This window comes from Prionailurus viverrinus, chromosome B3, assembly GCF_022837055.1.
Source record: "Prionailurus viverrinus isolate Anna chromosome B3, UM_Priviv_1.0, whole genome shotgun sequence".
In the NCBI taxonomy this organism is placed as follows: Eukaryota; Metazoa; Chordata; class Mammalia; order Carnivora; family Felidae; genus Prionailurus; species Prionailurus viverrinus.
In genome coordinates, this window is record NC_062566.1 from 80632506 (window position 1) to 80656611 (window position 24106).

The following is a 24106-nucleotide window of genomic DNA, read 5'->3' on the forward strand; positions in this document are numbered from 1 at the left end:
ATAAATTTAAAAAAAAAACCTGCTTAAACAAAATAATATATTATAGTACATTATAAATTTAAAAATTTTGCTTAAGCAAAGTAACATGTATAAGCAACAGTATAACCAGAAAAGTATAAAGACTGAAGGGAGAAATGAAAGTACACTCTTACAGAGTTGTCATACAAAAGAGAAGTGGTATAAGTGGTATATCACCTAACAGTAGCTCTGATAAGATAGAGATGTTTATTATAAATCATAAAGCAATCACTAAAATTATAAAGTAGGAGATTATGACTAAAAAATCAACGAGGGAGATTTTTTAAAGAATCATAAATTTATTCAAATAATAGAGAGAAAGAAAAAAAAGAGAGAACTAACAACAGGCCAAATAGAAAACAAATAGCAAGACAGGCTCAAACTTAGCCAAATCAATAATGACATTAAATGTACATCATCTATATCTAAATGAGTACTTATTGTACTGAATCTGGACAGAACAATTCCAAGTAAGGAGATGGAGTCAGTATTCAAACACCTCTCCAGGAGAAAAGTCCAGGACCAGATGGTCTCACTGGTGAATTCTACCAAAGATTTTTTTTTAATTTTTTAATGTTTATTTATTTTTGAGAAAGAGACAGAGCACAAGGGGGAGACAGGCAGAGAGACAGGGAGACACACAATCCAAAACAGGCTCCAGGCTCCCAGCTGTCAGCACAGAGCCCAATGCGGGGCTTGAACTCACAAGCTGTGAGATCATGACCTGAGCCAAACTTGGACGCTCAAGCAACTGGGTCACCCAGGCGCCCCCTCTACCAAACATTTAAAGGATAATTACCAACTCTTCTCAGAGAGAAGAGGGAATACTTCCAAACTCATTTTACAAGGCCAGTGTTACTGTGACATTAAAAAAAAAAAAAAAAAAAAAAGACAAGGACGCTGCAAGGGAAGAAAATTATAGGACAATATCCCTAAATAACATAGATGCAAAAATCCTCAACAAAATAGGAATACACCAAACTCAACAATACACTAAAAGGATCATAGCCATGATTAAGTAGAATTTATTTCAAACATGCAAAGATAGTCCACCATCCACAAATCAATGTGATTCACCACATTAACAAAATGAAGGATAAAAATCAACATGATCATCTATTGAGATGCATTTGACAAAACTCAACATCCACACATAATAAAAACTCCCGACCAACTGGGTATAGAAGAAATGTACCTGCACATAATAAAGGCCGTATATGACAAGTCCACAGTTGACATCATACTCAATGATGAAGAGTTGAAAGATTTTCCTCTAAGATCAGAAAGAAGACAAGATGCCCACTCTTATCACTTTTATATGACATAGTATTGAAAGTCTTAGCCAGAGCAATTAGGCAAAAAGAATAAGAGACATCTAAATCTGAAACAAAAACATAAAACTGTTTCTATTTGCAGATAACGTCAGAAACCTTAATGACTCTACCAAAAAACTGTTAAAACTAATAAATTCAGCGACGTTGCAGGATACAAAATCAATATACAAAATCCAGTTGCATTTCTATACACTAACAATGAACCATGAGAAAGAGAAATTTAGAAAATAAACCCAGAGGTGCCTAGCTGGCTCAATCAGTAGAGCATGTGACTTGATCTTGGGGTTGTGAATTCAAACCCCACATTGGATGTAGAGCTTACTTAAAAAACAAACAAACAAAAACCAAAAAACAATTTACAATTCCATTAAAAAGAAAATTACCTAGGAATAAAATTAACCAAGAAGATGAAAGATCTGTACACTAAAAAGTACAGGACACTGATGAAAGAAATCAAAGAAAACACAAATAAACAGAAAGATTCCAGACTCATGGATTAGAAGAATAGTTAAAATGTCCACAGTACCCAAAGCTATCTAAAATTCAATGGAATCCCTATCAAAATTCCAATGGCATTTTTTACAAAAATACAAAAAACAATCCTGAAATTTGTATGGAACCACAAAGGACCTCAAACAGCCAAAGCAATCAGGAGAAACAAAAACAAACCTGGAGACATCAACACTCCTTGATTTCAAATTCTAATACAAAACTAAAATAATCAAAATGGTAACTATTTGTTGGGGCGCCTGGGTGGCGCAGTCGGTTAAGCGTCCGACTTCAGCCAGGTCACGATCTCGCGGTCCGTGAGTTCGAGCCCCGCGTCAGGCTCTGGGCTGATGGCTCAGAACCTGGAGCCTGTTTCCGATTCTGTGTCTCCCTCTCTCTCTGCCCCTCCCCCGTTCATGCTCTGTCTCTCTCTGTCCCAAAAATAAATAAACGTTGAAAAAAAAAAAAAAAAAAAAAAAAAAAAATGGTAACTATTTGCATAAAAACAGACACCTAGACCAATGAACAAAATTGAGAGCCCAGAAATAAACCACCACATAAATGGTCAATTAATTTACAACGAAGGAGCCAAGGATGTACAATACAAAAAGGATAATCTCTTCGATAAATGGTATTGGGGAAACTGGACAGCCACATGCAAAAGAATGAAACTGGACCCCTATGTTATAAAATATGCAAAAATTAACAGTAAACTGAAGACGTGAACTAAGATCTGAAACCACAAAACTTCTAGAAAAGCATATAAGTGGTAAGCTTCTTGAGGTTGGTCTTTTTAAATTTTTTAATATTTATTTAAGAAAGAGAGAAACAGAGTACAAGCGGGGGATGGGCTGAGAGAGGGAAGGAGACACAGAATCTGAAGCAGGGTCCAGGCTCTGAGCTGTCAGCCCAGAGCCTGACGCAGGGCTCAAACTCATGAACCACAAGATCATGACCTGAGCCTAAGACAGCTGACTGAGCCACCCAGGCGCCTCTCCTTGACATTGGTCTTGATGACTGGATTTGACAACAAAAGTAAAGGCAATAAAAGCAAAAATAACCAAATTACATCAAACTAAAAGGCTTCTGCATAAGAGGGGAAAGCATCAACAAAATGAAAAAGCACCCCTCAGAATTTGGAGCAAAGATCTGCAAATCATGTAACTGATAAGAGGTTAATATCCAAAATATATAAAGAACTCATACAACTCAATAGCACAACAATAAACAATCCAATTAAAAAATGGACAGAATATCTGAATAGACATTTTCCCAAAGACATACAGAGGGCCAACAGGTAAATGAAAAGGTACGCAACATCACTAATCATCAGAGAAATCCAAATGAAAGACAATGAGATATCACCTCACACGTGTTAGAATGTCTATTATCAAAAGAAACAGATATTGGCAAGGACGTGGAAAAAAGGGAACCCTTGTATGCTCTTAGTGGGAATGTAAATTGGTATAGCCACTGTGGAAAACAGTTGGGTGGTTCTTCAAAAAATTAAAAATAGGGGTGGCTGGGTGGCTCAGTCAGTAAAGCGTATGACTTCAGCTCAGGTCATGATCTTGTGGTTCATGAGCTCAAGCCCTGCATGGAGCTCTGTAGTGACAGCTCAGAGCCTAGAGCCTGCTTCGGGATTCTGTGTCTCCCTCTCTCTCTGTCCCTCCCCCGCTCACATTCTCTTTCAAAAACAAATAAACATTAAAAAATTTGTTTTAATTAAAAACAGAACTACCATATGATCTAGCAATTCCACTTCTAGGTATATATCTGAAGGAAATGAAACCAGTATCTCAAAGAGATATCTGCACCCCTTGTTCATCACAGCATTTATAATAGCTAAGACATGGAAATGACTTAAGTTGTTCCAAAGGACGAATGGATAAAGAAAATGTAATGTTTGCGCATGTATACACATAGGTATACACGCTATACACGCTACACATATGTACACAATGGAATATTATTCAGACACAGAAAAAGAAAATCTTGCCTTTTGCTACAACACAGATAGACCTTGAAGGCATTAAGAGAAATAAGTCAGGGAAAGACAGATACTATATGTTTTCAGTTATATGTGAAAACTAAAAACAAAAAAACTCACAAAAACAGAAAAGAATGGGGGTCGCCAGAGGCAAGAGGTGGGGAAAATGGGTGAAAGTGGTCAAAAGGAATAAATTTCCAGTTGTAAGATAAGTAAGTTCTGGGGATATAATAAACAGCATAGTGACAAAGAAAAAAAAATGTACATCTTCCAAACATTTTCATTATGAGACCAATCTCCAAAGCAAAGAGTATTACCAGACATAAAATGATCATTTCATGGGGTGCCTAGGTGGCCTAGTCAGTTAAGCATCTGACTCTTGATTTCAGCTCAGGTCATGATCTCATGGTTTGTGAGTTCAAGCATTGCGTGGGGCTTTGCACTGACAGTATGGAGCCTGCTTGGGATTCTCTCTCTCCTTCTCTCTCTGCCCCTCCCATGCACACACACACTCTCTCTCTCAAAAATAAATAAACTTTAAAAAAATCATTTCATAATGGTGAAAATCAATTTATCAAGAGGAAAGAATAATCCTAAGTGCTTGGTACCTAATAACAGAACTTCAAAATACATGACACAAAATCTGATAGAAGTGCATAAAGAAATAGACAAACCCACAATTACAATCAGAAACTTCAGTCTCAATATTGATAAAAACAAGCAGACAGCAATTCAGCAAGGATATAGAAGTCTTTAACAACACTATCAAGCAACTTGTCCTAATTGACATTTTTAGAACAACAATTTTAGAACAACAATTTTAGAACATTCAATCCAACAGAATACATATTGTTTTCAAGTGCAAATGGAACATGTATCAAGTTAAAACATATTTGGGACTATCAAGTCAATTTTAAAGAAATCAAGTCCTAAAACACGTTACCTGACTATAATGGTTTTAGTAGAATTCAATAACAGAACAATATCTGAGTAATCCACAAATATTTGAAGCTAAAGAACACAATTGTAAATGACCAATGGATCAAAGAAGAAATCAAAAGGGAAGGTAGAATGTATTTTGGACCTAACTGAAAATGTAAATACAAAATGCCATAATTTGTGAGATGTTACTTAGGAAAAATTTGTATCATAAAATGCCTACAGTGGAAAAAAAGGGTCTCAAATCAGTAATCTCAATTTACATTTTAAGAAACTAGAATAAGAGCAAATGAAACTAAAATTAAGCCAAAAAGAAAAAAAAAGAAAAAAAAAAGAAAGAAAGAATCAAAATCAAAGCAGAGATCAATGAAATAAAAATAGAAAAACAGAAAATCAGTAAAGGCCACAAACTGGTTCTTTTAGATTTATAAAAGTGAGAAGCCTCTAGTCAAACTGATCAGAAAAAGAGAAATTATCAATATCAAGATTAAGAGAGGTGAAATTAAGGGCGCCTGGGTGGCTCAGTCTGTTGGGCATCCAACTTCAGCTCAGGTCATGATCTAGCAGTTCACGAGTTAGAGCCCCACATCAGGCTCCATGCCGACAGTTCACAGCCTGGAGCCTGCTTCGGATTCTGTGTCTCCCTCTCTTTCTGCCCCTCCCCTGTTCGTGCAATGTCTGTCTTTCTGTCTCTCTCTCTCTCAGAAATAAACATTAAAAATTTTTTTAGGGGCGCCTGGGTGGCTCAGTCAGTTAAGCGTCCAACTTCAACTCAGGTCATGATCTCGCGGTCCGTGAGTTCCAGCCCCACGTCGGACTCTAGGCTGATGGCTCGGAGCCTGGAGCCTGCTTCAGATTCTGTGTCTCCCTCTCTCTCTGCCCCTCCCCTGTTCATGCTCTGTCTCTGTCTCAAAAATAAATAAACGTTAAAAAAAAAAATTTTTAATTTTTTTTAAAAAAAGAGAAGTGACATCACCACAGATTCTACAGATATCAAAAGAATTATAAAGCAGTATTATGAACCACTTTATGCCTATAAATTTGACAACTCAGATGAAATGAAATTTCCTTAAAAAAAAAAAAAACTACCAATGCCCACTCAAGAAGAAATAGATAACCTGAATAGCTATCTTTCTATTAAAGTAGTTAAAAACATTCCCTCAAAGAAAACTGCAGATCCAGATGGCTTCGCTGGTGAATTCCACCAAAACCTTAAGTTAAAAATAAAGCCAATTACGGGGCGCCTGGGTGGCTCAGTCGGTTAAGAATCTGACTTCAGCTCAGGTCATGATCTCATGGTCTGTGAGTCTGAGCCCTGTGTAGGGCTCTGTGCTGACAGCTCAGAGCCTGGAGCCTGCTTCAGATTCTGTGTGTCTCTCTCTCTGCCCTTCCCCTGCTCATGCTCCGTCTCTCTCTCTCTCTCAAAAAATAAACTAAAAAAAGTTTTTTAATAAACCAATTCTACATAAATATTTCTCAGTAAGGCTAGCACTACCTGGTATCAGAACCGCAAACATTATAAAAGAAGTACAGGCCAATATCTCTCATGAATATAAATACAAAAATTACAAACAAAATTTTAGCATATCAAATCAAACAATATGTAAAAATGACAATACATCATGACCAAGTGAAATTTAATCCCAGGACTGCAGAGTTGATTTAACATTTGAAATCAGTAATTTTAATTCATCATATTAACAAATAAAAAAAAAAACAAACCTGTTCATCTCAAAAGAAGTAGAAAAGGCATTTAACAAATCCAACATCCATTCCTGATCCAAACTCTCAGTAAAAAATGAAACCCTCTCAACATCATAAATTAAAGGTATCACATTGTATAGTTAAAAAAAAAATTGTTTGCTTTACCCTCCCTTAAGATCAAGAACAATACAAGGATGCCCACTCTCACCACTTCTACTCTACACTGTACTAGAGGTTCTAGTGAGTTCAGCAAACCAAGAAAAAATAAATGCAACCACATTTGGAAAGGAAGAAGTAAAACTGTCTTTATTCACAGATGAGACTATGTAAAAAATCCAAAGGAATCTATAAAAAATTAATATAGAATAACTAAATGAGTTAGCAAGATTTCAGCACACAAGCTTAACACACAAAAAAATCAGGGGTGCCCACATGGCTCAGTCGGAAGAGCATGAGATTCCTAATCTTGCAGTCCTGAGTTCAAGCCCCACACCAGATGCAAAGATTACAAAAAAAACTTACAAAAAAAAAATGTATTTCTGGGGCGCCTGGGTGGCTCAGTCAGTCGAGCATCTGACTTTGGCTCAGGTCATGATGTGACAGTTTGTGAGTTCAAGCCACAAGTCAGGCTCTGTGCTGACAACTCAGAGCCTGGAGCCTGCTTCAGATTCTGTTTCCCTCAGTCTCTGCCCCTCCCCCACCCACACTCTGTCTCTCTCTCTCTCTCAAAAATAAATAAACTTTAAAAAAAATTGTATTTCCTTACACTAGCAATGAACAACCAGAAATGGATATAAATATATCACTTACAACAACATCCAAAGTGGAAAATATTTAGGGATAAGTAACAAAAGATGTGTAAGACCTATATATTAAAAACTGCAAAACACTGTCAAGAGAAATTAAAGCTGTATATAAATGGAGAAATATACCTTGTTCATAAGTTAGAGAACTCAATATTATTGTCACTTTCTCCCCAAATTGACCTACAGATTCACCACACTGTGAATCAATATCCCAGCAGGAATTTTTATTTATTTTTTTTTTTTAAAGAAACTGACAAGATAATCTTAAAACTCACATGGAAATGTTAAGGATCTGGTATGGCCCCCACACCCGATAACCCCCCCCCCCAAAAATCTCTGAAAAGGAAGAACAAAGTTGCAGGGACAACACCACTTATTAAGTTACCGTAAAAAACAAACAAACAAAAACCTGTGTCTGTATGCGTGTGTAGGGAGAGGGAGGGGTCCTGGCTCTAACACAAATAAATAGATCACTGGAACAAAATAGAAAGTCCAGAAATAGACACTCGTATATACAGACGAACGACTTTTGGAAAAAGCGCAAGGGCAATTCAGTGAACAAAAGGCTGTCTTTTTCAAAAAACAGTTCCAGAGCAATTGGACATCCATTCACCAAAAAAAAAAAAAAAAAAAAAAAAAAAAAGCCAATCCTATCTCAAACCATATTTACAAAGTTAACTCAAGATGGATAATGGATCTAAAAAAAAAAAGATGGATCACAGATCTAAATATAGATCCCAAAGTTATAACTTTTTTTTATTGTTTATTTATCTTTGAGAGACAGAACACGAGCAGGGGAGGGGTAAACAGAGAGGGAGACACAGAATCTGAAACAGGCTCCACTCTGAGCTGTCAATGGAGAGCCCAGCACACGCTAGGACTCACAGACCAAGAGATCATGACCTGAGCTGAAGTTGGATGCTTAACTGACTGAGCCACCCAGGCACCCCTGAAATTATCAAATTTCTTGAAGAAAGGATAGGAGAAATTCTTTGTGACTTTGGCTTAGGCAAAGATTTTGGATAAAACATAAACTATAAAAACCAAAAGCATAAACCATAAAAGACAAAATTGATACATAGACCTAATCGAAGATGTTAAGAAAAACAATCCAAAGACTGTTTAAAAAAAAAAAAAAAAAAAAAAAAAAAAAAAAAAAAAAAGCTCTGTAGGCGCACTGGAGTGGCTCAGTCGGTTAAGCATCTGACTTTGGCTCAGGTCATGATCCTCACGGTTTGTGAGTTCGAGCCCTGCATCAGGCTCTGTGCTGACAGCTGGGAGCCTGGAGCCTACTTGAAATTCTGTGTCTCCCTCTCTCTCTGCCCCTTCTCTGCTTGTGCTCTCTCTCTCTCAAAAATAAATAAACATTTTTCAAAAATAAAAGAAAAAAAAAGCTCTGCAAATCACACATATAATAAAGTACTTGTATCCAAAAAATATAAAGAATTTTCAAAACTGAATGAAAGCAAACGATTCGACTTAAAAATAAATGAAAAATTTGAACAGACACTTCAAATAAGTTATACAATAGCAAATAAACACATTTTAAAAAGCTCAGTATTATTAGATATCAAAGAAACACTTAATTATAACCACTATATACTTATTATAGTGGTTGAAATTAAGAAGACTGGCCATACCAAGCAAAGTAGTGTTGGTACATATGTGGAGGAAATCATCCTCATACCCTGCTAGTAAGAATGTAAAATTGTAAAAAACAGTATGGCAATAAACACACAACTGTTATATGCTCCAGCCATTCCATTTCTAGGTATTTATCCAAGAGAGAAGAAAGCAGGTGTCTATAAACAAGTACATCTCACAGCAGTTTTATGTGTAACGGCCCCAAACTGCAAACTCACATATCAACAAGTAAATGGATAATCAAATTGTGGCATGTCTATACAATGGAATACTAGTCAACAACAAAAGCAATATATTCCTGACACACCACAAACAAGAGAGATGGATTTCAAATAAGGCTGAATAAAAGAAACCCAACAAAAAAGTAAATACTGTATAATTCCATACACACACACACACACACACACACACACACACACACACACACACAGAGTTTCACCCAGGGAAAGGAGGCAAGGGGTTGCGTGCAGGGGCGGGAGAAAGGGATTACAAAGGGACAAAAGGAAATTTTGGGAGGCTATAGATATATTTGCTACCTGGAATATCTGAGTATGTTCCTAATCTTAATTGTCATAATGGCTTCACAAGGTATATGTATCAAAATTATTCATTTCAAATAAATGCTTTGAATATGTGCAATTTATTATACACCAGTTATACTTCAATAAAACTGTTAGAAAGAATGATCTAACAATAGTCAATATACTTATCAGCTGAATAAGCACTCTTTTTATTTTTAAATCATTAAGACTGAACTGTTACCTTGCCACAGAAGAAATTAACATTTAGTCAATATCCAATATACGCAGGTCTTATGTTAGCTACTTTATATGTGCTAACTTAGTATCATTATCTTAAGGCTTTTATTTGAAAAAAAGGGGTGGGGGGAGAGGATAAAACTTTAGAAACTAGACAAGGCTTAATTTCTATTTTTTAAAAACTCTAACTTCGAGTTCCTACAAATAAAATATATAGCAATATCAATAAACACAGCAAATTTAAATATAAATCCTTCAGAGTCAAGTTCTACAAATTCAGCTGGAATTGTCTTAAATGTGTCCCAAGCGAACACATGCCAGAGCAAACTTTTAGATTGTATCTTTAAATTATGTTCTCATATATTTCGATGCACTGAATTCTCTACAAATACCCTAAACGAACAGCAGTTCATTTTAAGGGTTAAAAATATAGTTCCGATGGGACCAAACAAAAATAAAAATCCTGTGTCATTGGCAATGCCCACTTTGCAAACTTGCCCCTACTTTAGAAATGATTTGAAATGACCCTTTCATCTACAATATAAGGTACCTGATTGGTAGCCCTCTAAGATGTCTTACAGCTTTTGTCACTCTACTTTCTCCCATTCATTTTCTAAGGAATTACATTAACCATATTTCAAGCAAAATAAAACTGTAACCATTTAAAGATACAAAATATTTTATTCAATTAACTAATATAGTAGAACCAAGGGGTGCTGGGTAGCTCAGTAGGTTAAGCGTCCAACTTCAGCTCAGGTCATGATCTCATGGTTTGTGAGTTCAAGCCCTGTGCTGGACGCTCTCTGCTGTCAGCACAGAGCCACTTGGGATCCTCTGTCTCCCTCTCTCTGCCCCTCTCCCGTGAGTGAGCATGCATGCACACGTGCATTCTCTCTCAAAGATAAAACATTAAAAAAAAGAACAAAGTACAACATTTGTGGTTCTTGTTTTGTTTTTTTATATTTCAAGTTTTTATTTAAATTCTAGTTAGCTAAGATAGAGTATAATATTTGTTTCAGGAGAATTTAGTCATTCATCACTTACATACAATACTCAGTGCTCATCACAAGTGCTCTCCTTAATACACATCACCCATTTAGTCCATCCCCCACCCCTGCCCACCTCCCCTAAAGCAATCCTGTTTGTTTTCCATAATTAAGAGTCTCTTTTATGGTTTGCCTCCCTCTTTTTCTTTCTTTCCCCTATGTTCATCGGTTTTGTTTCTTAAATTCCACAGATGAGTGAAATCATATGCTATTTGTCTCTCTCCGAATGACTTATTTTGCGTGGCATAACACGCGCTCTAGCTCCAACCACGTCGTTGCAAATAGCAAGACTTCATTCTTTTTTATGGCTGAGTAATATTCCATTGTGTATATATACCACATCTTCTTCATGCATCAGTCAATCGACATTTGGGCTCTTTCCATAACAAATACAACACTTGGAGGTCTATCTTGCACTCCATATCCTGACAAGGTTTCTAAACTTCAGCACTATAGACATTTAGAGCTAGAACATTGTTGTGATGGATTATCTTGTGCAATGTAAGATATATAGCAGCATTTCTGCTACCCACTAAAGGCCAGTATCCTCTCCCCCTATTTGTGACAACCAAAAGTGTCTCCAGACATTATCGCCAGAGGGAAAAAATTGTCCCTGGTTCAGAACTACTGTTCTGAAATTACTGAAGTGTAAAAAGAGACAAACCAAAAAATAGGTTAACTACAGAGAACAAACATGTTTCCTGGGCATGTGAGTGGGGGGGATGGGTAAAATAGGTGAAGGGGATTAAGAGTACACTTATCTTGATGAACATTGAGTGATATATGGAACTGCTGAATCACTACTTTGTACACCTGAAACAAGTATAACACTATGTTAACTACACTAGAATTAAAGATTCGTAGGGGCACCTGAGCGCCCGACTCTTGGTTTCAACTCAGGCCATGATCTCACAGCTTCCTGGGTTCAAGCCTGTGCTGACAGTGCAGAGCCTACTTGGAATTCTCTCTCCCAATCTCTCTGTCCCTGCCCACCAGCACTGTCTCTTTCTCAAAATAAATGTACTTTTTAAAAAAATAATAATAAAATAAAATTTTTTAAATAAATAAATAAAAATAAGACTATGGAAGCACAGTAATCTCTCTTATGGAACTCCTCCACTGACAGGGCAGGGAGTCTGAAAGCACAATATTCTCTATTTGAAGGTTCTTAAGAATATTTTAAGTGTTTATATACAGCATATGCTTCATTTTTTAAAAGCCCATAAATAAAAAGCAAAAGTTTTTTTTTAATTAGTTTTGTCTTCAAACCAAGGAAGCCAGACCCTACAAAATACCTGACACGTGTGGCCTCTTAATTTAGACCAAGTCACCCAGATGTAAAAACCTTTTACACCCAAGATGTATGAACCGTGCCCTCACCTCTATAACTAAGGAATACAGCAGTTAATTTAGGAAATGTCAATACTCTACTGGAACTTAACTTTATAGCTCCGCCTTTACTCAAGCTACAGTCTGTCCCAAGTAGGTGCCAAATTCCATTAAGTCTCCAATTTCAAACTGCAATTATCTGTGACATATCTCCTACACTCACACATTGACTTTCCCTGTTGCACTCTTAGCCAAATCTTCAATGGCTTAACTCAGAAGTAGAATGAAAATAAAAAGATCACTATCTCAACTATATTAAGATTTATATTTTCTTGAAAACTGGATCTCTTTTTATATTGACAAACTGGATTTAATTGCTTTCTTATTCCACAGGAATAAATACAACTTACCTGTGATAAAGATTTGCTGCCATAAATGTAGGAAGAGTACAAAAAACAAAGACATGAAATCTGGGCTCCAGTTCTGGCTCTGCTTCCTAGTAGCTGTATGACCACTTAACATTTCCAGACCTCAGCTTTCTAATTTGTAAAATAAGGAGTATAATAATATCTACCTCTACAGTTACTGTGAGAATTATAATTTATGTGAAATCATTTTGTAAAACATACAAATGTTGGGTATTACTAGTGGTATCCTGATGGTATGAGTAAACAACAGAGTAGAGAAACATGCAGCAAAAACACAGGACTTACATCACTAATTAAACGTCACTTTTCAGAAAAACACTCATTAGGAAAAGAGCTTGAAATAATACTCGGAACTAGGATTCAGGCATCTGGGTTCTAAACTCAGTTCTGCCAATAACTCTATCAATGCAAAGTAACTTGCCTTTTCACCTCAAATTCCATCTAAAAAGATCCAAGTACAGGACCACATGTTCCATAAATACCAGTACAGCCCTCATCAACCTATGAAATGAGCAAGTATCCAAAAGATTCGTTTAACACTATTACCACAATTCAGAGCACTGTTTGGTCTGCCAGCCAAACGGATGTAGAGAGCAACAGAGAATAAAAAAAAAAAAAACTTAACTAAGTAAAAACAGAATCGTAAACAATTCTCGAGAAGCAAAGGAAGCTATAAACGACTTTGCTTTCTGTAATTAATAATAATCTTCCCTCTAAATGACAGTAATGATGAACAAGATACACTAACAGAAGGGCGGGGCTGTTGCCCTAAGATTTTTGAAAACCAGCCACTTCCCAAAGAGGTGTAACTGCTTCCTCGCCCTCGTTAGCCAAGAAACTTGAAAGATTAAGGTTTATATTGTTTGAGAGGGTTTTTTTTTTTTCCACTTGGATTGGGATGGCGGTAGTCACCTGACACATATTCTATAAACACCATTATCGACAACACCAAGCCTCCGGAAAGTCTAAAAAAGATCTAAGTTTTTAGAGTAATACTAGTTTATAAAAATGAGTTCGGGCTATTAACTCAAAATTAGATAGCCCTGTGTTAGCGGTGATTAGTATTTGCCAATTGCCAAGTTTTCCCTTCCCCAAATTATCCGCCGCCCCCCCCCCCCCCCCCCCCCCGCGTCTCCGCGGAGGCAACGCCTCGCCCTCTACTCCCGCACAGCGCTAGGGCGGGAGGGAGAGTCCCCAGGGGCTCCCAGAAGAGTGAAGGCCTTTAGGCGCCGCCACCCCTCGCTCCTCACCGATGACGATGCGCAGGTGCTTGAGACGGGTCAGCGCGTCCTTCTTGGTGTCCAGCACCTTCTGGGTAGACTTCTTCACGTCCCCGTGCGGCTTCTTGGAGAACATCCTGCCGCTGCCGCCGCCACAGCCGACTCGGGGACTCCGGCCCGGCCCCGGCGGCGGAAAGTGGAGAGAGTGGGCGGGGAGGATACTAGCCTAAGCAGCTCATTCACTCCCCAGGCTTGCGGGCCAGGGCGCAGCCGACTCCTCTCACATCCAGGCCAGGGCCGCCACCTCCTCCCGCCTCCCGCCGCGGCTGCAAAGCACCTTCGGTTCCGGCTCCAATATGGCGGATACCCTCTCCCAGTCCTGCACGGAGCGAGGGAGACCCGGGCAGGTCGGCCGCCGTCGCCTCCACTGCCTCCTGAGGCCGCCTCTCGCCGCCACAGGCCGGGACCCGGGACCGGGAGGCGCGGAGGTGGGGCTCTCAGCAGCGGCAGCACAACTCCTCTCTCCCTGAGGCCCCCTTAAGGTTAAAGCTTCTTTAGCAGCTTAGACCCTGCACAGGCCGAAACGGAGATGAGCGCGGTGATGTGGTTTCACGACTCTGCCGTCGGTGGCGAATGGTCCCCGTGGCAACCGCCTTCTGACGTCAGGGCTTCTTGACGTCATGCCAGCGTGAGATCATCCGTGGCCTTTATCACCTTTGCTTTCCTGTGTAAGGCGCCAAAGGTAGAGCCCGAGAAAGTCAGGGAAAGGAATTACTGCGTGCGCCGTTGTACGCAAAGCTCCCTGAGTGGTGTCGTGTAGTGTTTGTTTAAAACTAAGGTCCTTCATCTCCACTGTTAACCATGTCACAGTAACTTAAAAAGTAGCTCCAAAACATCAAAACAGTCGTGCAATATATTTTAGATGCCAATTCTGAAGGCCTTGGATGTAACACCCCTTCATTTCCTAAGTTGAATTTTGTTTAAAGTTTTTGTTTTGTTTTACGAAGTGATTATTAAAGATTGTAGTTTAAGAGATTTGTAGGGTTATAGTACATCCTCTTGATTAAAATTATCTGGCGCGCACACACACAAAAATAATAAAATCGTCTTGCACAAATAAATGAATCCCCAAAGCATGCAGTCACAGAGTGCATAATTACAAGAGAAAAGAAATCTGGGGAACTTTAAGGGTGAATTTTCTTAATATGTAAAAAGCTCACAAATCCAGGAGGAAATTGCTAAGGCTAAGGTAGAAAAACTCATAGAAAACATGGGGGAAATTTCACAGAAGTGTATACTCATAACTAAAACGTGAAAATGTTCACACACTAGTAATTTTTTAAAATCAAATTAGGGGCACCTAGGTGGCTCAGTGGGTTAAACACTCGACCTCAGCTCAGGTCATTCCCTGTTCCAGAGTTCAAGCTCCCCATCAGGCTCTATGCTGACAGCTCAGACCCTGGAGCCTGCTTCAGATTCTGTGTGTTCTCTCTCTCTCTGCCCCTCCCCCACTGTGATCTCCCTCTCTCTCTCTCTCTCTCTCTCTCTCTCTCTCTCTCTCTCAAAAATATATAAACATGAAAAAAATAAAAGATTAAATAAAAATAAATTAAAGATTAAATAAAAAAATAAAAGATCAAAATAGACGGAGATGCTCCTATTACTCTCTGGGAAGAAGCATTAATTACTACAAGCTTAATGGAATTTAATATTTGGCATTTTGTATCAAGACACTTAAAAACGTTCATACACTTTGATTTTTTAGTTCCATTTTTAGAATCCTATTCTAAAAAATCACAAATGGGAAAGTTGAGGGGCACCTGGGTGGCTCAGTTGGTTAAGCGCCTGACTTCAGCTCAGGTCATGATCTCACACTTCGTGGGTCGGAGCCCCGCGTGGGGCTCAGTGCTGACAGCTCAGAGCCTGGAGCCTGCTTTGGATTCTGTGTCTCCCTCTCTCTCTCTGCACCTTCCCCATTCATGCTCTGTCTCTCTCTGTCTCTCAAAAATAAATATTGAGGAAAAAAAATTTTTAAAGAGGAAAGCATGAAAAAATATTAACACAATTTATAACACTGAAAGATTGCAAACAATATGAATGTCTGTCAGAAAGGAAGGAAATGAATGTCCAATAGGTAAAATGTAATATGCCTGTGAAAATTACTAATATGAAGATTTTTTAATAACATGGAAAATACTCAAGATGATATTAAGTGAAAAATCAGATACAAAACTGAAAATATGTTATCAAAACTCTGAAAAAAAAAGTTTATACAATTTTTGAAAGATGAAAAAATACTCCAAAATTGTGATTATAGCTGCAAAGTGTATTACAGGTGGTTTTAATTTTCTTGTTTATATTTTGCTTATATTTCCTTTACAAAAAGCATGTATTGCTTTTATAATCTAAAAAACAGAAGTTGTTTTAAAGAAAATTAAGAAAATCTAATATACCAATTGTAAACTAACCAAACAAATTAAGATGTATGTGTAAGAGTAGAAACTCCTTGAAAACAAGGGTTTTTCACAAAAGTTATCTTTATGTCCTATGATGGAACAGAATGAATATTTGTTAGTTTTTAAATGTTTATGTTTATATTACTAAAAGTTTTTTTTGATAGTAGAAGATTTATCTGATCCCATGATTCTGAGTATCATTTATTTGGTGATTTTAGACACCTCTGTCCCTACCTGTGTCTTTTTTAAGATACTAATCTCAAATTCAAATATGCTCAAATTCAAACTACTCAAACTCAATATATACAAAACTGAAACTTGTCAGCTTTGTCCTCCTTCCTCCCAAACCTGATCTTCCTCCTTCATCTGGTATCTTTATTGATAATACAACGATCAGCCCAGTTTTTTCAATCCAGAAACTCATATCCTCTGAAGGCTCCCTTTCTCTTCTTTTGTCCAGTTACCAAAACCTGATGATTCTACTTCCTAAATACTTCTTGATTTTGTCCTGTTCCCTCCATTATTACAACCTTTGTTTAGGTTCAGGTTTTCACCATTTTAAGCCATGCATGCTAGAAATGGCAGTGGTTTCCTCCCCACTCCCACATCTTAGTAGGATTTGAGCATCCACTCAGTTTTATGTAAATTTTAAGAGTGAAAAGAAAAAACACTCAATAGTCTTAACTTCTTGCAATATCTGTCTTGTTCTTGAATATCTGTCTTAATATGAGGAAATGCATAGCACTTCAGATCAAAGAATAAAACTTACATTGAGGGACTAATTTCAGAGAAGCTAGAAACATCTCCAGATTTTATACCTTGCAGACCTAGTTTCTTACTCTTTCTAAACTTACCGAAGTGGACATTAAAAAAAAAAAAAGTAATTAGCTACATTGATGGTAGTGGATGTATGTTGGTTTGCCTGCCTTCTTCTGGTAATCATACCTAGGTTTTCCTTTGGAAAGCCACCCCTCTCTTGATCTCACTTGATCTCATGCCCCACGGCCCCATTTACACTTTAGTACTCAAGCATCCTGTGCAAAGCAAGTGTGTTAGGGACCGGCACAAGACCAAGGCAGTCCAATAAAGCTCACTCCTGCAACTATTGAGAAAGAGAAACTCTTTTTTCAGGATGAAGGCCTGGAACTGCTAGGAACCAACATGTGAAAAGAATCTGCCGGGGAGGGGTGCCTGGATGGCTCAGTTAAGCACCCCACTTCAGCTCAGGGAATGATCTCTTGGCTTATGAGTTCAAGCCATGCATCAAGCTTCTGCTTGGGATTCATTCTCTCTCTCTCTCTCTCTCTCTCTCTCTCTCTCCCCACACACACACACCTTCTCCACTCATGCTTTCTCTCTCTCCAAATAAATAAAAACTTAAAAAAAAAAAAGAATCTGCTGGGAATAGTGCATGCCAACACTCCAAGAACAGAGGAGATAAAAGAAGAGACTGAGTTTTGACAACATTGTTTGGGCATTTGGATTAAACTTGCTTGAAGTGCCATGATCTTTTCTATTTCACAGATCAATACTTTGTGTGGGGCTTCAGTTACTTGCACAACAGGAAAAGTCCTGATTTATATATTTTAAAGATATTTGGTAGGCTGAATAGGGATTAGAAATTTTTAAAGGAAAAAAACAAATAACTGGTTGAAAACAACATGAAGCCCTCTTTTGAAGCCCTCCACAGCACTTACTTTTTTTCTCTCCCGTGATGCTCACTGCACTCTCTGCTGTAATCAGTCTATGCATCCTCTCCCCTATATCAGACTGTAATCTCTCCTTAAGACAAGTTTTGAGAAGACCTTGGATTGTGATCCATAATCCAAGGCTCCAAGTTGTTTTCTGTCCTTTCCGACTTCCCTCTCTTAACTGTCTTTCTCTTTCTTTTTGTCTCTCTCTGTCTCTCTCTGCCCTCTTGAATGGTACCTGACATGTGATAGGTCCTCAATACATATTTATAGCAACAATAAATCAACACTGGGGACTCAATAAGCATTTAGAATATAGAGTTGCTGTTTCTGCTGTCAATTCAGGAACAGTAACCTGTTTTGGGGTTGAGACATGGTCACCAGAAAAGCAGAGAAGCTGGTAGGAAGACAAAGAAAGGAGAAACAATGCTTTTTTTCCCTTAAGTTTATTTTTATTTATTTTGAGAAAGAGAGAGCACACATGCGAGTTGGGGAGGGGTGGAGAGAGAGAGCGAGAGAGAGAGAGAGAGAGAATCCCAAGCAGGCTCTGCACTATCAGTGCAAAGCCTGATGCAAGGCTTGAGCCCATGAACTGTGAGTTCACAACCTGAGTGAAATCAAGAGAGAGTCTGATGCTTAACCAACAGAGCCACCCAGGTGCCCCAAGGAGAAACAGTGCTTAACAGGGGCAGGCCAGAATGTAAGCAAAGCTAATCTTTTACTTTCCAGGTTTTGATTCAAAGGGAAATAGGTTCTATGCTTTTTTTTTTGGGGGGGGGGGGGATTAAAGAAATTTTTAAAAATCTGTTATGTTGATCTATTTCAACTGTGAAGGTAAAATTGCTATTAAGGTCTTAAAATATCAGAAGGCTGTATATGGTTGAGACAAGAATAAAGATGCAAAGAATAGGGGCGCCTGGGTGGCGCAGTTGGTTAAGCCTCCGACTTCAGCCAGGTCACGATCTCACGGTCCGTGAGTTCGAGCCCCGCGTCAGGCTCTGGGCTGATGGCTCGGAGCCTGGAGCCTGTTTCCGATTCTGTGTCTCCCTCTCTCTCTGCCCCTCCCCCGTTCATACTCTGTCTCTCTCTGTCCCAAAAATAAAATTAAAAAACGTTGAAAAAAAAATTTAAAAAAAAAAGATGCAAAGAATAAAGAAAGGAAAAAGAAAAACAAAAATAGTCTTTGTTAAACATTTCTATGATTTATCCATGAAAATGAGCATAAATTGTGGTCACCAGAGACTCAGCAGATAGATAAACTTGGAGTCTACAGTTTGGGCAATTTATTCTGTTCTCAACCTATTACTAAGAATATTTTCATATACTACTTATATGTTTTCTTTCATATAGTTTTTCATACTTGCTATCACATATCCCAAGTTTTTGCTGCAAACAATTTGACAACAAAAAACTTAAGCAGAGCTACTGACACTTGCTACAAAATTAATCTGGGTTTCCTTTGCTATTACTTGTGTTCTCTTTTCTTTCTTTATTATTATTATTTTTTAATTTTGAGAGAGAGAGAGAGAGAGAGAGAGTTCAATTGGGGGAGAGGGGCAGAAGGAGGGAGAGTATTAAGCAATGTCCATGTGCAGCTCAGAGCTGGACATGGGGCTCAATCCCATGACCCTGGAATCATGACCTGAGCCAAAATTAAGAGTCAGATGCTCAACCAACTGAGCCACCCAGGTGCCTCTCTTTTTTTCTTTTTAAGCCTCTTTTCCTTATTTGTACCCCATATAAACATGGATATATTGTCAATTTTTTCTCTGCAAGGAAAAATTAAAGATGTCCTATTACATTGATGGGTAAACCCAAAGAGTATGCATTTGCCTTTAAAAAAATCAGTGAAATTCTGGGTGGTATGAATTAAAATAGTTCTTGGAAACTTTCCCCTATAAAATAATTTCATTAAAAGTGAGGCTGCTTGTTTGTAGAACTGTTTTCCTCCTACGTTCTCACCCCTAGAAATATTTGATTACCATAAAAAAGTTTTTAAATTCAGCAGAGAGCTGTAAGAATTTTGCCAAAATTATGTAAAAACAAAACAAAACAAAACAATACTTTGCTTAATAGGGGCTTGTTTCAATGACAATCTCACCATTTTTTTTTAAGTTTACAAAAATGTATGCAGTTCCTGCATGCATGGCTTGTATGTTTGTATCATAAAAGTTACAGACTTGCTTGCATTATGATACAGTGGGCAAATAAATGAATTATTTAAAGGATTTGGGTTCTAGTTCCTCTCAGCATCAGTTTTTTCATTAGCAAAATCAATATAAGGCCTGCCACGCAGGGTTTTGTAAAATTCAGGAAATAATACAGTGTTTTCATTCATGATCTTTAGAGTTAGATAGCTCTGAATTAAACATTACACTTCAGGATGTACTTGCTCTGGGATCCTTGGCATATAGTTTAACCTCTCTGAGACCCATTTTCCTTATATATAAACCACAGCTTTAATTATAATAATTAGGTGAGAAATGGTATTGAAAGTTACTTCTATAATGGCTGATATGTAACCTTCCTTTGCTTTACTTCATAGACTTTTAACAGAGCAATTTGTGTAATTGTTTGAAGATTTGCTCTCCCGCTAGATTGCAAACTCCCTCAGGAGAGAGACCATACAGGTTGTATTTAAAGGTGTATCCCAATCTTCTTGCAAATTGCACTTTATAAAATGTGCTCAAGGGGTGCCTGGGTGGCTCAGTCGGTTAAGCGTTGACTTGATTGCTGTTCAGGTCATGATCTCACGGTTTGTGAGTTCAAGCCCAATGTCTGGCTCTGTGCTGACAGTGCTGAGCCTGCTTGGGATTCTCTCTGTCTCTCCCTGTCTCTCCACCCCTCCCCTTCATGCCCTCTCTCTGTGTGTCTCTCTCTCTTTCTCTCTCTCAAACAATAAAAAAAATTAAAATTAAAATAAAAAAAATAAAATGTGCTCAATAAATATTTGTTGAATGGAAGAATAGATGTAAGTTCCCATTTCTTTCTCTTGCACAGGCACACAGTAAATGGTGAATGAATGAAGTAATTTTAGAAAATAAAAAATGTAACATATCATTAGTAATAATTATATGTCTGGCATACCACAAAAAGGAAACACTATTGTAAAACACATTGGCATAAGTTTCATGTCAATATAGCATGCCCAGCCCACTGACTGATTTTTCTTTTCCTTAATGATGGAAATACTAACATCCTTTGAAAGTGTAAGCTCTCCCCTCTGGAGACATATTTATTGTGAAAAGAAAAACCCAGAAAATTCTCTTTGAAATATTGCTTGTGAAAACTAGAATTTAAAACTTAAGTTTAAAATCATGAACATTCCATAGGTCACCTGGGTGGCTCAGTCCGTTAAGCCTCCAACTCTTGATTTCGGCTCAGGTCATGGTCTCACAGTTTGTGAGTTCAAGCCCCACATCAGGCTCTGTGCTAACAGCATGGAGCCTGATTGGGATTCTCTCTCTGTCCCTCCCATGCTCATGCTCTCTCTCTGTCTGAAAATAAATAAACTTTAATAAATAAATAAATAAATAAATAAATAAATAAATAAATAAATAAATAAAATCATGAACATCCCAAGAAGTATATGTCATTATCAATCTTCCAAATGTGAACATGTTACATTACCCTTTTTTATAAAGTCAGGTTACTTCAAATTTGAGATTTTTTTAATTAATAGGTCAATTTTTAATAGGTTTTGTTTTTTTGGTTAGATTTCAGGTTTATAGCAAAACTGAGAGGGAGATATTGAGATTTCCTATATATTCTATACTCCCACATATGCACAGCCGCCCCCATTATCAATATCCCCACCAGAGTGGTACATTTGTTACAACTGATGAACATACATTGACATATTATTGTCATCCAAAGAGCATAGTTTACCTTAGGGTTCAATTTTATTGATATACTTTTTATGGTTTTGGACAAATGTATAATGACATGTGTCTACTATTACAGAATCATACAGAATATTTTCACTGCCCTACAAATCCTCTGTGCTTCACCTATTCATCCCTCCACCTAACCAGTGGCAACCACTGATCTTTTTACTGAATAGACTTTTGTAATAATTTTAAATTTACAATAGTATGGCAAGTTCCCATATGCCCAACTCCCACACAGCCCAAATAATAAACTTCCCTTATTATTAGCATCTAATGTTATTATTATATATTTATCACAATTACTAAGCCAATACTTGTATGTTATTATCAACTAAATTCCATAGCTTATTCAGATTTTTTTTTTTGATCTAATGTCCTTTTTCCATTCTAAGATCTTATTCAGGATAGTTTATTACATTTAGTTATCATTTCTCCTTAAGCTCCTTCTGGCTGTGATAATTTCTCACATTTCTGTTGGTTTTGATGACCTTGAGAATTTTGAGGAGAGGTGGTCAGGTTTATTAAAGGATGCCTCTCTATGAAATTTGTCTGATGTTTTTCTCATGATTAGACAAAGGCTGTGGGTTTTAGGGAAAAGATCACACAGCCTAAGTTTTCTTTTCATTACATCATATTATCTACTATCAGCATGAGTTACTACTGTTTTTTTGGTTTTTGATTTTTGAGAGAGAGAGTGTGGGCACATGCCCACATGTGCACGTGAGTGGGGGAGGTACAGAGGGAGAAGGAGAGAGAGAATCTTAAATAGGCTCCACACTCAGTGTGGACACGGAGCTCAATTGAGGGCTCCACTCTGGACTCTGACAACCATGAGATTATGACCTGAGCTGAAATCAAGAGTCTAGAGCTTAACCCACTGAGCCACGCAGGCACCACGAGTTATCACTGTTGATGTTGACCTTGATCACCTTGTAGTTTGTCAGGTTTGTCAGTTTTCTCCAATATAATTGCCTTTTTTATACCATACTTTTTGGAGGGAAATCACTATGTTCAGTCCTGATTTCTTAGTTGATTGCATTTTATTTTACAAGCTTGTACAGTTTTACTTTTTTTATTCTTGTACGTTTACGTCTATTATGTTAGACATTGTATCTGTTTTAGTATCATTACTTGTGAATGAGAAGGTCTAAATGCCAACTGTGTTACAATGGTAAGAGCAGGAGAAGCATGCTTGCCAAGTCAATCCTAATGAAACAAATGGCAAAGACCTGAAGTTAGCAGTTAGAAAATTAAGACCCCAAAGAAGTGATCAAGAGGTTGACCAGCAGTTCTTCAGGTGCCTGGGTGGCTCAGTTGGTTAAGCATCCGATTTCAGCTCAGGTCATGATCTGACAGTTCATGGGTTCAAGATACATGTGGGGCTCTATGCTGATAGCTCAGAGCCTGGAGCCTGCTTCAGATTCTGTGTCTCCCTCCCTCTCTCTCTCTCTCTCTCTCTCTCTCTCTCTCTCTCTAACCCTCTCCTTTTCACACTCTGTGTCTCTCTCTCTCAAAAACATTCAAAAATATTTAAATAAAACATTTAAATAAACATTTAAGACATTTAAATAAGCATTTAAAAAATAAAAGAGGTAGACCAGCAGTTCTGTTTTTAGTGTCATGATCAAAATTATTACGGAATCACCAAAGAGCTTTGCTAATCTATTGCATTATTAAAAATTAAAGCTGAGGAAACTACAAAATTCTCATGAAATAAATCAAAGATACAAAAAAAAAAAAGGAGAGATCTCTTATGTTCAATGAATAGAACATTACATTTTTTTAAGATGTCACTTCTTCCTGGGGCACCTGGGTGGCTCAGTTGGTTGAGCAACCAACTTTGGCTCAGGTCATGATCTCATAGTTCATGGGTTCGAGCCCCACATCAGGCTCTGTGCTGACAGCTCAGAGCCTGGAACCTGCTTCAGATTCTGTGTCTCCCTATCTCTCTTCCCCTTCCCTGCTCTCTCTCTCTCTTTCAAAAATAAATAAACGTTTTAAAAAAATGTCAATTCTTCCCAACTTGGTCTATAGACTCAATACAATATCAATCAAAATCCCAGCAAGCAATTTTGTAGCTTGGAAAGACAAAAGATCCAGCATAGCCAAAAAAATAATGAAGAGGAACAAAGTTGTTGCAACTTGATTTCAAAACTTACTATATGACTATAGTAATCCCGACAGCATGGTATTGGTGAAAAATTAGACACAGTAATCAATGGAGCAGAATAGAGAGCCTAGAAATAGACCCACCCAAATATAATCACCTGGTGTTTGACAAAGGAGCAAAGGCAATTCAATGGAGAAAGGATAATCTTTTCAACAAATGGTGCTGGAACAAATGGACTTCCACATGTAAACCTT

At 37.7% G+C, this 24106-nt stretch overlaps 1 protein-coding gene across 10 annotated transcripts in view; it reads right to left on the reverse strand.

Moving 5' to 3' along the window:
- The window catches only part of RALGAPA1 (Ral GTPase activating protein catalytic subunit alpha 1), a 273838-nt gene extending 259542 nt beyond the window's left edge, over window positions 1-14296 (reverse strand). For 7 of the 10 annotated variants that reach the window (XR_007152890.1, XM_047862177.1, XM_047862172.1 and 4 more), the window contains exon 1: window positions 13736-14296. Coding sequence is in view for 9 of the 10 variants with exons in the window: in XM_047862177.1 (XP_047718133.1) it covers window positions 13736-13841 (106 nt within the window). In the remaining variant the exon portion in view is untranslated. The remainder of the gene's footprint in view (window positions 1-13735) is intronic. The other 3 variants (XM_047862179.1, XM_047862178.1, XM_047862181.1) reach the window with 1 other exon arrangement.
- Between the last annotated feature and the right edge of the window lie 9810 nt (window positions 14297-24106).